Source organism: Marmota flaviventris, chromosome 9 (assembly GCF_047511675.1).
Source record: "Marmota flaviventris isolate mMarFla1 chromosome 9, mMarFla1.hap1, whole genome shotgun sequence".
NCBI classification, from domain to species: Eukaryota; Metazoa; Chordata; class Mammalia; order Rodentia; family Sciuridae; genus Marmota; species Marmota flaviventris.
Genome location: NC_092506.1, coordinates 33,566,122 through 33,583,049, shown reverse-complemented (window position 1 = coordinate 33,583,049; position 16,928 = coordinate 33,566,122). Strand labels below are relative to the sequence as shown.

The 16,928-nt window shown below is 32.7% G+C and overlaps 1 protein-coding gene across 1 annotated transcript in view; it reads left to right on the top strand.

Moving 5' to 3' along the window:
• The first annotated feature begins 2,678 nt into the window (after positions 1 to 2,678).
• Positions 2,679 to 16,928, top strand: part of Dnajc24 (DnaJ heat shock protein family (Hsp40) member C24) — a 51,325-nt gene continuing 37,075 nt past the window's right edge. The window contains exons 1-2 of the mRNA XM_027936704.2: positions 2,679 to 2,760; positions 3,518 to 3,661. Coding sequence (XP_027792505.1) covers positions 3,551 to 3,661 — 111 coding nt within the window. The 5' untranslated portion in view covers positions 2,679 to 2,760; positions 3,518 to 3,550. The remainder of the gene's footprint in view (positions 2,761 to 3,517; positions 3,662 to 16,928) is intronic.

The window sequence follows — 16,928 nt, the reverse complement described above, 5'->3', positions numbered from 1 at the left end:
GGATAAATTTCCTTCTGAAAAAAAGAAAAACAAATCTATTAGAGACATATGTCTTTAGAAGTCCATAGAATGAAGATAGCCAGTGTCTCAAATGAGATGTTCTTGCCCTCAAAAAGCTTGCAACCCAATTGGGGAACCAGAACAAACATCAAAAGAAAACAATACACTGTGCCATAGGATGAATGCAAATAAGCATACCCAGAATTTGCTATGAAAGTTGAGAGAAAGTAATTTCTAAGTACTGGGCCATCATAAAAGATTTGATAGAAAATACAGGCCTTATATGAGGGATAAAATTAATAGGAGGAAGAAAAGATGGTTTTATAAGTAATGGGAAACATTTGAACAAAATTATGGATGAAGCACCCTGAAAAGATCAACTGTTCTAATTTTTCATTAAGGGAGGTAAATGGTGATGAGGCTAGAAAATTAAGGACCATATTGAAAAGGTAAATGAATTCCAGTTAAAGAATATTTTATTCTCTAGATCTACCCTCTTCAATATTGCAGCCACTAGTCAAGTGTGGCTACTGATCACATGAAATGTGGCTAGTCCAAACTGAGATGTGCTGTGTAGGCAAAATACATACCAACGTTTTAGGACATAGGAGGAAAAAAGAATGTAAAACATCACATTAATAACTTTTAAAAAATATTTTTTAGTTGTTGATGGACCTATTATTTATTTATATGTGATGCTAAGAATTAAACTCAGTGCCTCATGCATGTTAGACAAGTGCTCCAACACTGAGCCACAATCCCAGCCCTCATTAATAATTTTTATTTGATTACATTTTAAAGTGATAATATTCTGTATATACTGGGTTAAATATAATATTTAAAGTCACATTATGTAGCTTGTACTTTTGTGGCTTCCATTGTATTCATATTGGACTGGGCTGTTCCAGAAAATGACACACAAAGGAAGATTAATGAGCAGGTATTAATGTCTGGTGGACATTAATTGTTTTAAGAAGTTTATCCTAATATAATAGACTCATAAGACAAATTATCTGGTTTTTCAATAAGCTAAATCACAGGAAAAGAAGAAAGCAAGATTTTAGCAAAGAAGTGGGCCTACTATAGCTTAAAAGATGTTTCACAAATGTAATAACCAAATATAATGTGTGCACTTTGTATCCTGTTTCAAGGAAACTAACCATAAAAGACATTTTTGAAACAACAAGGGAAATATAAGTAAGGTCCAAATACTGATACCAAAGAAATATTAATAATATTGGTTGAATAGTACACATTTCCTATTTTTCAAACCCAAATAAATAAATAAATAGAATAAAAGGGAGAACACAATAACCTAACAAGAATAGTACATTAAGATAAAGCACTTTTCTGTTCAAACTGAAGTACTTAAACATATCTCTTTATACAAGGAAGGGCTAAGAAGTGCAAAGTGGGTTGTTTAAGGGCTAGGGAAATTCAAGAATTATTCTGACAGTATTGCATTAGAAAGTATTCACTTAATTTTGTTGCTTTAGGTATTTTTGTAGGGCTAAATAGAAGGTACGCTGGAGCCAGGACTAAAACTAGACCCTCTATCAGTATAATTTTCTTTGTGTCTGCCTTAAATATGTGAAAATCCTATGGAGAACCAATACTTTTATCTTTAGATTTTTTTAAAGTTGCCTGTATCACTCTTTATAGTTCTTACCATCATTAAATAATAGATCATATTAGAATATTTTACTTACTCTACATAATTTTATCTCTAATGCTTCTTAAAGCAAGATTGGGTGGAAGAAAGATTAAAAAATAAAAGGAAAATAAATCTAAACAGCAGCAACAGCAAAACCATCTTAACATTTCCAGGTAAAATTGTATGTCACAAGCCAAAAAACTAAGATAAATTTACACCTCTTGGCACAATGCCAGGAAGAGAGATCAATGTAAAACAAGCGAAGAGAAGAGTTAATAAAAGGGAACAAGGGAAGGGAAGAAAGAGAAAAGGAAGGGTGGGGGGAACTAGCTAGGACAAGCCCAACAGCGCCCATTTGGAGTGCCCCTTAACTGATTCAAAGGGGAGGAGACCATTTTATTTTTTCGAAAGGCTTAAAAGGTAGCAAAGCGGCCTGAGAATATGTGGACTAAGTAAGGGTTCGGCTGCTACTCAATTAGCTATTTTGGTCCTGGTCTTTGGTTTTTTGCCCTAATAGTAAAACCATCCTTATTTGTCTCACTGGATTAAAGTGAAAGCAGAGTGAGATAGAAAATTAAAAAGGATATGGAAAAGTTCTTTTTTTTTTTTTTAAGTCGGTGACCAAAGTCTAAAAGAAATAATTATCTTGAACCTATTTTATCAGAACTCCTCATCCTTCTCATAACCTCCACCCGCGCCAAGTACACACAGAAAAGAAGGGGAGTGGCGAGCGCAGGGTAAGGTGAGCGAAAAAGGAGACAGAAGGCGGGGATAGCCTGAGGGGTGTGTTGCTCGCTGAAGAGGAGGAGAGAAGCGACAGTCGCAGAACCAGAAAAAAAGAGCCAGAGTGAGGCGAGGGACTCAATTCTCTACAGCTTGGACACTTACAGCTAGTCAACTCCATGAAATTGGTGACTGGTTACCATAGCTACCGCGTCGGGGCGGGAACAGCGGCGCTTCCTACTGGTGCCCTGGCACCTAGGGCTCGACTAGAAACATGATCACGTTAGAGCAGTGACTTCCGGCGGAAAAAGACACTGGGTCCTAGCCCTAGCCGGTATCCGAGAGCCGGCAGCGAGCGGGCCTCCTTGGCTGTGTGAAGTTGGGTAAGTCTGATAAAATCTGAAGCCCGGGAGAGGGTACCCGTCAAGTGGCCGGGCCGGTGGAAGTGACTGTGTATACAGTGGATTCCCAAGTTCTAATCTTGGGAAGGCCCCAAATGTCTGAATAAGTCTGTAGCGTGGAAAGAGGTTGCTTGGTTTCTGGGGCTCCTGGTAAGTGTGGTTTCTGTAGCTTGAATGGACAGCTTCAGGGGGCTCTTCAAATCTTTGGGAGGTCAGAGCGTCTCTCCAGTAACCTGGGGACTCTTGCTGTCTCCCTGCCAGTGCTAATGTTCACTGCGCACAATCTCCTTTCCATGTAATCTGGAAGAAAAGAAGTGAACGGAAAAAATCAGGGTATGCCCTCAAATTCATTTTTGTTTTTGTTTTTAGTTTTCTGTTTTGCTTTATTTCTTCTGTTTGTTTATTTTGTAAATATTTATTAAACTGTGTTTAGTAAGCTCTTGTATGCCATTTTACCCACCAGATTACCTTCTTAGAAGTTCATTCACCAACTACCTCCAGTATCAACTTCTAATTTTATACTACTGTATATTCATTAATTTAAAAGATATAATAGGTTTTCCATTTTTGTGTATACCCTTATCCATGGAATTCTTGGCATTTTAAATAAAAATGCATGATTCCATAGGTTTACGTTACAATCATGATTCCTCAATGAGATATTAAAGAACTCAGAAAGGCAGTACTTCATTTTAGATATAAACTGTAGTGAATTATTGACATTGATATTTCCATTCAGCGGATCTGAGAAGATCCACTTCTTGTTTAATGGATGATGGCATTTGAGCAGTTACCAAAAAAGGATTGGTACAGCATTCTGGGAGCAGACCCGTCTGCAGATGTGTCAGACCTAAAACAAAAGTATCAAAAGCTCATACTGATGGTAAGTCTTTTTCTTTAAGATTATAAATCATGGGCGACAAAAACAACAGGTTATAATTGTCACTAGAAATTTAGGTTTTTAAACATATATGGTATCAGTAGGAATTCAAATATTAATTTGCGTCAATTGAAAGTCTCAGTAATATAGCAAAACAAAAACAAAAAAACACTTGACTTGATGTGGAACTGGAGATCTGAGTCAGGTTGATTGAGTTATTGGACAACTTTCTTCTGTATGTGCCTCAGAGAGGAGTAGATATAATAATCCATATAAAATGTATAGAAGTGTTGTTGTATAATAAACAGTTAACTTCCAGTAACCACTAGCCACATGTTGATATTGAGCACTTGAAATATGGGTAGTACAAATTGAAGTGTACTATAAGTATAAAATGCATATTGAATTTCAAAGATTTAATTTTATACTGTTAATATGTTGAAATGATACTATTTTGGATATACAGGCTATTTTGTAGAGTATATGCATAAGATATCCATATCCAAATTTCTTTCACCTGCTTTTACTATTTTAATAACATTGCATATGTAGTCTGCATTTATAACTCAGATTATATTTCTATTGGAAAGTACCGATTTAAACCATTTTTGCACATTTTCAGTTGAATTCATCCTCTTAAAAAATGAATTGTGGTATTTATAAATATATAGAATCTTTCTGAACTCTTATATTCATTTTTAAATCTATTTGATGATGTTCTTAATCCAATTTTAGTAAATCTACAATGATCTCCAGTTAACAGAGTTTACAAGAGTTAAGAACCATTATTTATAGAGCATTAGTTATTTCTCTAGTTTATACCAGATACGTCTCTGGTATTTTCTCCACAAACTATTCATGTTTATTGTGACTGATAGATGTTTCACCATTAGGAATTGTACTAATATTACTGTTTTAGGTAGTAAATGAGACTAAATGACCATAAGCCATCTTCTTCAGAAGTTTTAAGGTTTCTATCAGCAAAATCAAGTAGGTTTTAGTGAAAAATTTCCTGATACTAAATTATCCTTTTACTTCTGTTAATTGGGAGATAAGGTGAAGTTGACTACGATAGATCATGCAGGTCCTTCTAGGCCGTGTTAGCCTTTAATTGGGTAATGAGAAACCATCTGCATTTAATGGAGTGGTATCTGTCAGACACCAAAGTGAATGAACACTGTATGTGCATGTTAGCAGTGTATCAGAGTTTCAGTTGCTCTACATGTTCATCAGCATTTGATGCTATTAATCTCTTTCATCTATTGAGATTTATCAATTTTGACACCATTTAAAATTTTAGCAGTATAATTATTTGTTATATAAAATATAACAAATATTATAAAACGTATAACAGCATCCCAGATGCCAAACAATGAAAAATATCTCTTTTGAGTATCAAAATGGCCAACTTCACTCACTATTCCATTGAGAGTCACTGCTATTGTACTGTGTTTGTAGTGATACCATATTGTGGAGTTTTTGTTTTTGCTTTTGTTTTTAAACCTTTTGTGACTATCAATGTTGAGTATATTATAATTATTGGCTATTTTTATAATCTTTTGTGAAATGTATTTTTTTTTAAATTAAATATATTCTTGATCCTGTGTACATGTTGCGTATATTTTTTTCTAGTCTGCAGCTTGGCAGGTCATTTTCTTGATGGTGTTTTTTGATTCATAGTTTTTTTGTTTAGATGAAATACAATTCATCCAATTTTTGTTGTATATTTGGAGCTTCCTATATCTTCTCTAAGGTCATAAGAATATTCTTTTGTTTTCTAATAGAAGTTTTATAATGTGTTTTTCCTTTGAGATCTATGATTTTTATGTATAGTATGATATAGGTGGTCATATTTTTATTTTTCCTCAATGTAGAGATCCAGTTCTTCTAGCATCATTTGTTAAAAATATGCTTTTTTTCTGCATTGAATTATTGGTGATATGAATGTATTTCTGCACATTATTCTGTTTGGTATATTTGTCCTTTTGTTAACATCTCTATCTTGATTCCTATAGGTTTATAACTCTCACAATCATGTAAATTCATTCTTTTTTTTTCAAGTTTATTTTGGTTATTCTAGTTTGCTTGCATTTCCATAGAAATTTTACAATCAGCTTATATATTTAAACCAAAAAGTAATCTTGTTTGAGTTTTAAATTGAGATTGCATTAATATATATTCACTTTGCCAAAATGGACTGCTTGGTAATATTGAGTTATAAATCCACAAACATATTAAATCCTTTCACTTAGTTAAGCCATCTTTAATTTGTCTTAGCAGTATTTTATGATTTTTAGTATAGAGGCCTTGTACATCTTTGGATTTGTTTCTAAAGATTTGATGTTTCTGGTTGCATTGAAAAGGGAATTTTTAAAAATTTTACTTTTGAGTTATTGATTAATAATATGTAGAATTAGTATGCCTTATTTTCATATACTAGTTTTATAACCCACAATCTTGTTTTTAATTCTTCTAGCTACTTTTGTAGATTTCTTAGATTTTCTACAAATTATGTCATTTGCAAATAGCTTTAATTTTGTCTTTCCAACCTGTGCCATTTATTTCGCTGTGTGTCTTTCTGTTTTAATGTACTAGCTAGGTGAAATTTGCTTTCTTCTTGCCTGTGTCCATGATGGTTTTCTCCTACTGCTACTCTGGTAGCAAAAACGTCAATGGGTCTCTTCTTTATTAGGAAGGGTTTTTACATTTTGAATTTATTAGGTTTCTTGGAATCTTCAGCTTCCTGAGTCTTCAGCTTCCTCTATTAAAACAAAAACAAACACACATCATAGAAAATTATGAGTATGTAGGATATCTGACTTGTTTTTCTAGATAATTAACTATCAGAATTGAAATATGCCATAATTTTTCTCATCTTTTAAAAAAGCAAAGTGTTGATTCCTTTTCTGCCATTTATCGCCCCACCTCTGTTCTTTGCAGCAAAGCTATTTGAAAGAATTGTCTCTACTGCCTTGTGCCAATTTCTCTTCCCATCTCTCTCAAACCTATCCCAGTGAAACTTTGCTGCCATCACTCCAGTGAAGGTCAGCACTGAGATCCATATTGCTAAAGCCAGAGATCAATTCCCAGTCTTCATTTTGATCAAATAATAATAATACTGTTTATCATAATTGTCCTAGAACTGTTCTGGTGTTTGCCTGTTTTTTTTTTGTTTTGTTTTGTTTTTTTGCACAATTAATAGCTCAGCTCCCCTTTTCACTTTGAGAAGTGTTCTAGTTTTAGTGATATTTAATAACAGCATTTGGTGCAGTGTATCACACCTCCTTCTTGATATATTTTCTTTGCTTGTTTTCCAGGACATGATAATTTTCTGACTTCTCTTACTAAAACCATCTCTGGAAAGTAGAATGCAGTCAATAAATCTTTGTTCAATGTGTCAAGTATATGAATATAGTCAACTTTGTATTTTAATTCCTTTGTTGATTTTTTTATGTATTTTTTTTTCTTGGTACTGGGGATCGAACCCAGTGGCGCTTAACCACTGAGCCACATCCCCAGCCCTTTAAAAAAATTTTTTTTAAATTATTTTATTTTGAGTCAAGGTCTTGCTAAATTGCTTAGGGCCTCACTAAGTTGCTGAGGCTGGCTTTGAACTCCAGCCTCAGCCTCCCAAGTTGCTGGGATTACAGGTATGCGCCACCGCACTTGGCAGTTTTTTGTTTTTGTATTTACAATTTCTGCACTCTGCCAGATTTACTGAAGTTATATTTTTGAGTTTTTTTTAGGAATATAATATCTTTTTAAAGATATTAAAGTTTATTTTTTTCTTTTTCTTCCTTTGAGTTCCTTTTTAAAAAAAATATTTTGGCCCTTTTTTTTTTTTTTGCCTTTTATCATAGAGGCTCCTTTCATATTTGGTGATCCTAGATCATGTTTAAAAGTGAATGATTACAGCTGATTTGCAAGTGTATGTACATGACTGGAGGCTTTCATCAGGTAAGGTGAATCATTTTGTTGTAAGATCTCACTTGCCTACATTTGAATTTTCATCTCAGAGAGGAATTCTCAGATCTCCTGCCTGGGGAGATGGGAACTTGGGCTCCTACAGTGGTGTGTGTTACATTCCATCTTCCTTTTGTTTTCATTGTCTTAAGTTCACCTTTGTATCCTAGTGCTCAGCAGTGTGCCTAATGTTCCTGAATCCAGAACATCTTTGGTCTTTCTTTCCACACAGTAAACTTCTAATTTTCTGCTCTGATAAGACAGAGTAGATGCCTGGCTTTGTGATGAGGAGGACTTTAAATCCCAACCAGACTTTCTCTCATTTACTCCTGCCCCTCAACCCCACTCTCAGTGATAATAATGCTTTCAATTTATTAGTTTCTCTGATCTCTGTGTGAATGAACATCCTTCTTATTCTCTCACTTTAGGCTTATGTTTCAGTTTTCTTGGGCAGATTGAATTGAATACTATGTTAGTCAGCTTTCCATTACTATAAGAAGTACCTGAGATAATCAGCTTATAAAGAGAAAAGGTTTATTCTGACCTAACAGTTCAGAGGTTCCAGTCCATGATCCGTTGCCTCCATTGCTTTTGCTTCTGTGGTGAGGAACTTTCATGACAGAGCAAAACCACTTAGCTCTTGGCCAGGGAGCAAAGTAAAGAAGAGACCAGGGTCCCACTGTCTACTTTGACTGCTGTGATCTATAGATCTCCTGTTAGGCCCTACTTCTTAAAATTCCACCACCTTCCATTAGTGTCAAACTTGGGACCAAGTCTTTAGTACATGAGCTTTGGAGGGATAGTCCAGATCCAAATATAGCAGGTACCATTTATGGATCAAATTTTAGTGTTTTCTGATCTGTTTTTTCTGTTCTATTGGTTGTGCATTTATGTCTTTTTAAAACAACATTATTCCTCTGGAATTTGGGGAGGTTAAAGGGGAAAATGTGTGAATTAATTTACCACATAGTATTTCATTTGCTCTTGGATGGTGTGGGGCGGGGTTCAGATACCTTCAGTGGTCATACGCCTTTGCATTTTCTTGCTATATTTGGTCCACTATGAACCATCCCCATGTTCACTCAATTAACTCTCACTTATTGTTTCAAAATTGTCTTAGTTGTAATCTCCCTTAATAATCTTACATCTCTCTCTTCCTATGGGTGTCCTCCCCTTATAGTATTACATTTAGTGACATTTCTTCAGTACAGAAAAGGTAGACATGTAAAGAAAAGAGAATGCAGATAGTTGGAACATGTTAAAATGTTTGAAGTTTTCCTCCTACTGTTCTTTTAAAAGATGAGAGAGACTTGAGCATATGTACATTGTATGGGAAGTAGCCAAGAGATAGCTTTGAATTACTTACAGAAGAGAGAAAGAAAGTAATTGACAGAAAGTAGAAGGGATCTAATAGGAGAGAGAATAATTGACAGAAGGCAGAAGAAGATGGGATCCAAAGCATAGACAAAAGGGTTGTGTTATTTAAGAGAAGGGAGAGACCTCTCCTTATTACTGGAGGAAAAGAAGAAAGAATGGATGCAATTATAGTTTCATTTGTTAATTTGGTGGTAAAAACTCATAAGCTCACATTTATTTGTTGGCTTGTTTTTTGTTTTTTTTTTCCTCTGTGAAACAGAAAACAAAGCTGTCTGTGGAGAGAAGGATAAGAGAAAGTAAAGCAGCAAATTACAGGACAGAGAATTTCAACTAGTATTATTCTGACTGGTAGCTATGTATAGTAAAGTCAGTGAAAAGCCTTAGCTAATAACTGTAGAACAGGCAATAAAAACATAAGGCAGCACTGAAATAATCAGTCTAATAGCAATTTGACTGGGTTGGTATACTCATGTTTCCTATGTAACAGTTTATGTAGCACAATATTTTATATTCTCAATTATGTCCATGAGTTACATTATGTTCAGTGTGTTTGGTTTAAGAAGTCAAGAAAATATGTAGCAGTAAGTGTATAATTACACATATTTGTAGTTTACAAATGCATTCATATCTTATCAGGTTTTATTCTCTCAGCAGTCCTATAAGATAGGTAATCTTACCTCAATATCTGTAGTTGAAAAGACTAAGGCTTAGTTACAGTTAACTAGTTTGTCAGAAACGTACAATTAATAAAGGTTAAAAATCTATTCTTGATCACTTATTTTGTCACTGGATTTTTCTCCATCATATCACACTTTCATAATTGACTCCAAAGGAGTTTACTGTTGTTTAAAGACATAATTATGATTTTTCTAGATTTCTGTAAAACACCTCATTCATGTATAGTGAAAGTACTATGGAAGGTTAAACATAATTTCTACTCTTTTAATTTTGAAGGGATCTAGATTTTATATAGCTTATGAAGTAAAATTTAGTTCTCTTTTTGTATAAGTTTAAGGTCTAATAGATTTAAGAAAGAGAAAATTATAAGGGAAAACCATATTATTTTATTAGTTTGTTTATTAGATACAAAAGCGGGCTTCTAAAGTTCAGATTTTTGTTCTCAATTTGAATTAACATATTTTTTCAGTCTGTTCTGGAGAATAAAATTACATTTGACTAATAGCATTCTGTATCTAATTTTATAAAAAGACACATGTATTACATTTACTTTTTCAAGTACAGAAGACTTTGAATTTAACACCTCCTACATAATTAGTTGTTGGGATAAAATATTGCTAATCGTAGGCTGCTGAGTTTACAATGCATGTTGATTTAGTAAATACTGTTTCCTTATTTCAGTTTTTGTAAATGTAGTGCTTAAAGTCCCGATTCTGAAAAAATTCCTGTTGACTCATTGAGTTATTTTAAAATGTTTTAAAGATACATGTAAATGTAAAGTGCAGAATTAGCCTTAAAGATATTTGTTTCAAATAAGTCTGTTGTCCAGTAACTTACTATATAAAAATTAAAGTAATTGAATGACATTCCTTAGCAGTATTTTATTAATAGTGTCTTATTAGTGAAAGTGCATTGCTTTTTTTCTCTTTGCATATCAATTCTAAGATATTTTTCAGTTTTCCACTAATAAAATTTTGAATAACAAATCATTGCTTTAAAATGGTTTAGGGTCCAGAGTGATTATTTATATTATTCCCTTATTTTTTACAGTTATCCATGTGAAAATTGCTGTTTACTAAAGATAAAGCTTTATCAAATTGAAAATTGGAGGTCTTTTCCCATTGATGCTTATAATATTACAGGATATCTTTCAATAGGAAAAGAATTATTGTGTTGGAAAATTATATGCTGCTGTTACAGTATGTCCCGTAATCTTAAAGAAAATCCATGTAATTTGAAGCGGGAGTGTGCAGGATGCTCTTTTTTCTTAATGTTGGAATAGTATGCAATGCCACTTAATACTTTTGTAGGCATTCACAGGGTCTTTTGATTATAACTGGTTATATATAGATTAGCGTTAAGCTCATTATATAATCCATTTTAATATCTTGAAAAAGAAGGTAGAAGCCGTACCTGTGCTATAGTCAGAGGGAAATTACCACATTGGGAAAGAAGGGAGCTAAACACGATTCTTTAAACAGGTCTTTTGACTACATTACAAAGTAAAGTGATCTTGATTACAGGAAAGGCATGAAGAGAAATTTTGTGAAAAAATCTGTGAATGTTGTAAGTAGAAATCGGAGGATATAACTTGCAGTGAACATTACAATTTTTGCTAACATAGTTAACTGTTTAGCTGTCATCTGGTTGTCATAGGATGCCAGATATTTAACAGTAAATTACTTAGGTATTGTATGGAGACTATATTGTAAACTGTTCTTTTGTGGTGACAAAAGTGGTACAGATAAGATGTTTTAAATGGAAGTATCAATAATAGTTTTAGCTAATACAGAGCACTGTGTATCAGACACTCCTCTAATCACTTTGTTTACTTATTTAATCCTGTGGGTATGGTATTATTATTATCTTTAACAGATGAGGAAATCAGGCTCAGGGATTAAATAATACTAACTCATAGCAAGAAATTTTTTATGAAGTATTCTACATATATTTGAGAACTGGGTACATAAAAGCAAGTATGCAGTTACTTTTCCAAGTTTATTTTTTTTTAATGTTTTTGCTAAATACATACAGCAATAATACATTTTTAAAGAAGCAATAGCATTATGTTAAAGGTACAGAGCAATGAAAGGGGTAAACATTTGACCCCTGGAGCCAACTTCTTGGATTTGAAATCTTACTCTGCCATTTGTTACCTCGGTACCCGAGTAAGTCCCATAGATTCTGGGTCTGTCTCCTTATTTGTAAAATAGATGTGACTCATTCATGACAAAGACAGATGATACTCCTTGAAATAGGGTTGCATCCCAATAAGCCCATTGTAAATTGAAAATATCATAAGTCAAAAATGCACTTAAAAGACTGGGGTTATAGTTCAGTGGTAGATGGCTTGCTTTGTATGCACAAAGCCCTGAGTATAATTCTGAACCCCAACAACAACAACAAAAAATTCAATATATTTAATCCACAGAACAACATAGTTAAGCAAAACAACATACTCTAAAAGTATCTGTTGTTTCCTCCTTGTAATTAGAGTAGGACTAGGAGCTGTGACTTGTTGCAGCTGTGTAGCATAGTGAGAAAGTATTACATTTTTGCATATTGCTAGCCTGGGAAAAGGTCAAAATTTAAAGTAGTTTCTACTGAATGCATATGTTTTTGCATATCTTAGAATTTAAAAATGAAAAATCATAAGTCAAATCACTGTAAGTCAGGGACTGTGTATGTTTATTGAATGCACACAATATACTAGCCCAATTCTAGGTATATAATAATTAAATATCTCTTCGGGTAGTGATAAGGATTTAAGTGAACTACACATGTAAAGCATTTAAGACAATGTTTGGCACATAATAAATGCTTGGTTTTTGTTTTATAGTTACATCTTAATAATTCAGCATCAGGGTTTTGAGTAAGTGGATTTCTATTTGGCTGAAGGTTGGGATTTTTCTGGTTTTTTTTTTTTTCTTATTTGTTTTTTTCTTTATCTTTTTCTTTTTCCCAGCACAGTGAAAATAACACTTCAATCTATTTTAACTGGCACTTTTTGTTTCTGAAAGTGAGGACAAAGACTGTGTATCTATATATGGCTTCATATTTGTAGAATCAATTGTGTGATCAAGCAGGGGCAACTTTTCCCAGACAAAACCTTAGCATTGTCATTTTCACTGTCTCTTAACTCAGCATTGTTTAAAACATTTCTAGACCATTAAAACACAGTACCAGGTCAGCATTCTTGTCAATTTCAGCTTCTATTAAGTACCTTGTTTTTTGATAATATATCAAAGAGAATTCTTCCTCATTTCATAGAACTGCCTTGTCTCTTTGTTGAGTATTTCCACGTTGCCTAAATGAAATATCCCTTCTTCTTCCTCCTTGGTTGTATCTCCTCTCCAACCTTTTCGTGTTCCTAGTTGAGGACTTTCAAGTAGGCTACAAAGTCTGAATTTTATTTTTCAGGCCCTGAGGGCATTTTGAGGAAAATTTAGATCTGTATTTTAGCAGGTAACAATGAGGAATGTAAATATGGCATGCTGGAGTGAGGAGAAACTTTAGAAAGAAAGAATAGTGCCTTTATAATTACTAAGCCAAGAGCTAAGGACTTGAACCATTGCATTAGTATTGAGAGTAGAAAGAGGGAGATGAGCTAGAATATAGAGGTGTGTTCAGTGATGGATTGAATACATCAGGGAGTAGGGAGTTGAAGAATTTGTGATTTTTAAACATAAGGTGTACAGAAAGGCAAATGATGTTCTTTACTTTGTTCCATAAGGAACAAAGGAGGAAATTTTGGGGGGAAATATGTGTAGTTCTTTAAAGAGCAGGCTAAGTGGATATGTCTATGGAAGAGCCATGTGAAGATATTTCGAGTTGGCAGGTAGAAGTGCAGGTAGAACTCAGGAGAGGTCATGGTTAAAAGCCATATATTTGATATTGCCTCTGTCATATTACCTGGAGTTAAAAGGGGTGGGGATATAGAGTGGTCTGGCTTCCTAAGATGAACCTAATGGAAACTGAAAAAGAGTCACCAGAGATACTAAGTAGATAATCAGGAGAAAGTGTGGTCTCACTAAAATCAAGAAAAAGAGATGATGTTACCAACAGTTGCAGATTTTAAGAGGAGCCGGGAAGCCTGCTGACTGGGAAAGAAAAAAAAAAAGAGAGAGAGAGTTCTTTGGATCTAAAACACTGGCAACACAGAGTTTAGCAACACAGGGTTTTTAGCAGTTGAAATTGGACAGAATTTGTAGTTTCTCTTATAAGACAAGTCATAAATAACCACCTGCAACCCCTGGAATCTGTGATTTCATTAATAGCCTTGACTGAGTATTTCAAAAATTGGAAACAGTTGGGTGAATTAGTTTACTGGTTAAGAGAATATATAATCTGACTCAGTGTGTTATTTGAAGAAATTAATGAAAATTATTTACACAGAAAATTAGTGTGAAAGGTGGCAGTATGACATTGGGTGAACTTTTTTTTCTTATTACCATATTCTAATATATATATATATATATATATATATATATATATATATATATATATATATTATACATTATTATTATTATTACCATACTCTATTATCAACTAATGGCATGTAATCTCTCAGTTCCTCAGAAATTATTCTCCCTGTTTCTGCTAAAATTGTGCTGTACCAACTAAGATATGTCTCAACTAACATAAAATTTCATGGGCCTAAGTTTTTTCATCTGTAAAAATGAGACACATATACTGTCTTACCTTCTATAGCCAGTTCTAGAATTTGCTCATCTATATTTTTGTCTTATGATATCTTTGTCATCTAGCTGACACCCGCTTTCAGTCTGAGAAAATGTTCCTCACTCTAGTTTGCTATATTTTTAAGATAAAAAACATACCCTTAACAGGCTTGTTTAAAGTTTCATCACTGATAATCCTTTAAATTATGAATTTGCTTTTACAAAAAGTGAAAAACAGAAATCTCAAAATAACTTTCTAATTGCTATCTAATTTTTCTAGCTAAAAATGGGAAATCCATGAAGAGGTTGTTAGGGCACTGTTATATTTATCACATTGTCTGGCTTCAAAGAATCATAGAATTTCAGAGACTACAAAGTAATCTAGCTAAAAGAATTGTAGAATTCCAGAACCTAAAGAAATTTATTGCATATGACAGATTGGGTATGTGGAAGTACTGAGCACAGAAAGGTAGAACAAAGATTCACACTAAACATTCAAAATAAAATAATATACAGTGATACTAGAAACCAAAAATAATTCTCCAAACTGATATAAAACAATAATGCTTTCCTATAGCTTTTCCCATTCACTGTTTTCCTACCAATTTTTGTATATATTTTTAATTTATTTTTTCTTATTTATTTATTTATTATATTAGGCCTATGAATATTAATACTATAAACTAAAACAGTGTGGTATTGGCTTATGAGGAGATAGATCAGTGGAATATACTAGAAACCTAGTATATTGTAAAGTTGATATCTCAAAATCACTGAAGAGAGAATGGTCTTTTAATAAGTGATATTAGGAAAACTAGATAATATTTTTTATTTTTAACAAATTAAAAAGAAAGATCTATTCCACAAGTCACATATATAAAGAAATGCTACATGACTCATCTTTCTAAATTTTTTTTTTTTTTTTAAAAAGAAACCTCTGTAATCTGGGTTTAGAGGAAAGTTTTTAACTAAAATTTATGACTATGTATCAGATATGTAGAAAAGTACTAATATTCTAAAACATTATTACTAGACTAATATATAGATATTTTGCTTCTTAATTTTACATTTTTCAGATATATAAACAAAATATATAGAATACTCCTGAAGTTATATATATTATTAATGTATAACATTTATATTTAAAAAAATGCTAAACAAAAATGGAAACAAGAAGACTAATTCCTTATTACCTGATATAATTTTTTTTCACTTATGCCAAGATACAAAAAACAAACATGAAGACATTCCTTTTGTCATCCTTCCAAAGAAATTAATATCCCACTTTTTAATCTTTTTTTTGTTTTCATTGAACCCAGGATCTGGTGTTAGGCAAGTGTTCTATCCCCTGTACTCTATTGTTTTTAAGGTATTGAAGTTTTAGAAGCTAATTATTCTTCCACTTTTTCTTTCATTTATGTAAAATACCTAGAACTTTATTGTGTTTCTTATTAGGATTTATTTCTTTTTGTCATTTTAGAAAAACCAACTTCATGAACTATAATTTATATATAGTAAAGTACACTATGTTAGTACATTGTTTGACTGCATATACTGGTATAACTAATACCTTAGCAAGATAAAGAACATTTTTATCATCCTAGAAAGTTGCTTTTTGCTCCCCCTTCTTTCATAAACAACCATGAACCTGCTCTCTAAAAACATCTCGTTTTTTTTTTTTTTGGTCTTTAATGAACCTCATTTGTTAAGAATTTTAGAGAAGTGAATTTATCCTTTTGCTCACTTCTCAACATTGTTGTGTAAGAAGTCTGGTTAGTTCAGCTGTAATATGTCACAAATGAGTTGCATAGGTTTTATATAAATGGTAACTATCATTTGTAGCGTATATATAAAGCCATATCATCTGAGATATGAAATGCTTTCAAGTAAATCATGGATTTGGGCTCATGAGTCCCTTTTTACTTGTTAATATTATATTTGTTTTGACTAATTTTTATTTATTTTTCCATTCACTTATTATTAAGAACTATAATAATTTATATAAGTATATTGAATTATTTTCAATGTCACAAATACAATTAATGCTATTGTGTCCACGTTATCCACTAATTAAAGATCAAATAGAATTCTTAAACTCAGTAATGGAATATAAAAACTTCTTATTCTGTTAGGATCTTGTAATTTTCTATAAATTGAGCATTATTCTTTGTTTTAGTATTTGTTTTTTAGTTGTTGTTGGACACAATATCTTTATTTTATTTATTTATTTATTTTTATGTGGTGTTTAAGATCAAACCCAGGGCCTCGCACGTGCTAGGTGAGCGTTCTACCGCTGAGCCACAACCCCAGCCCGAGCATATTCTTATTGCAGTGTAAAGTGTCTCGAAAAGATGGATCCTTTTCCCCTGCAGCTCCTTAAACATTATTGCTCTTTCAAAATATTTAAATATAGAATACAATTCTTACAATCCTGAAGATAATTTAAAATATTTTCTTTGAGAATTATACTTTTAAGATTGGTTAAATACATGGATTCAGATCTGTATATGATGACTGAAACAATCTGAGGTTGTGTGCAGTAATTCATTTATTTGCTCAAAGTTTTTTAGGAG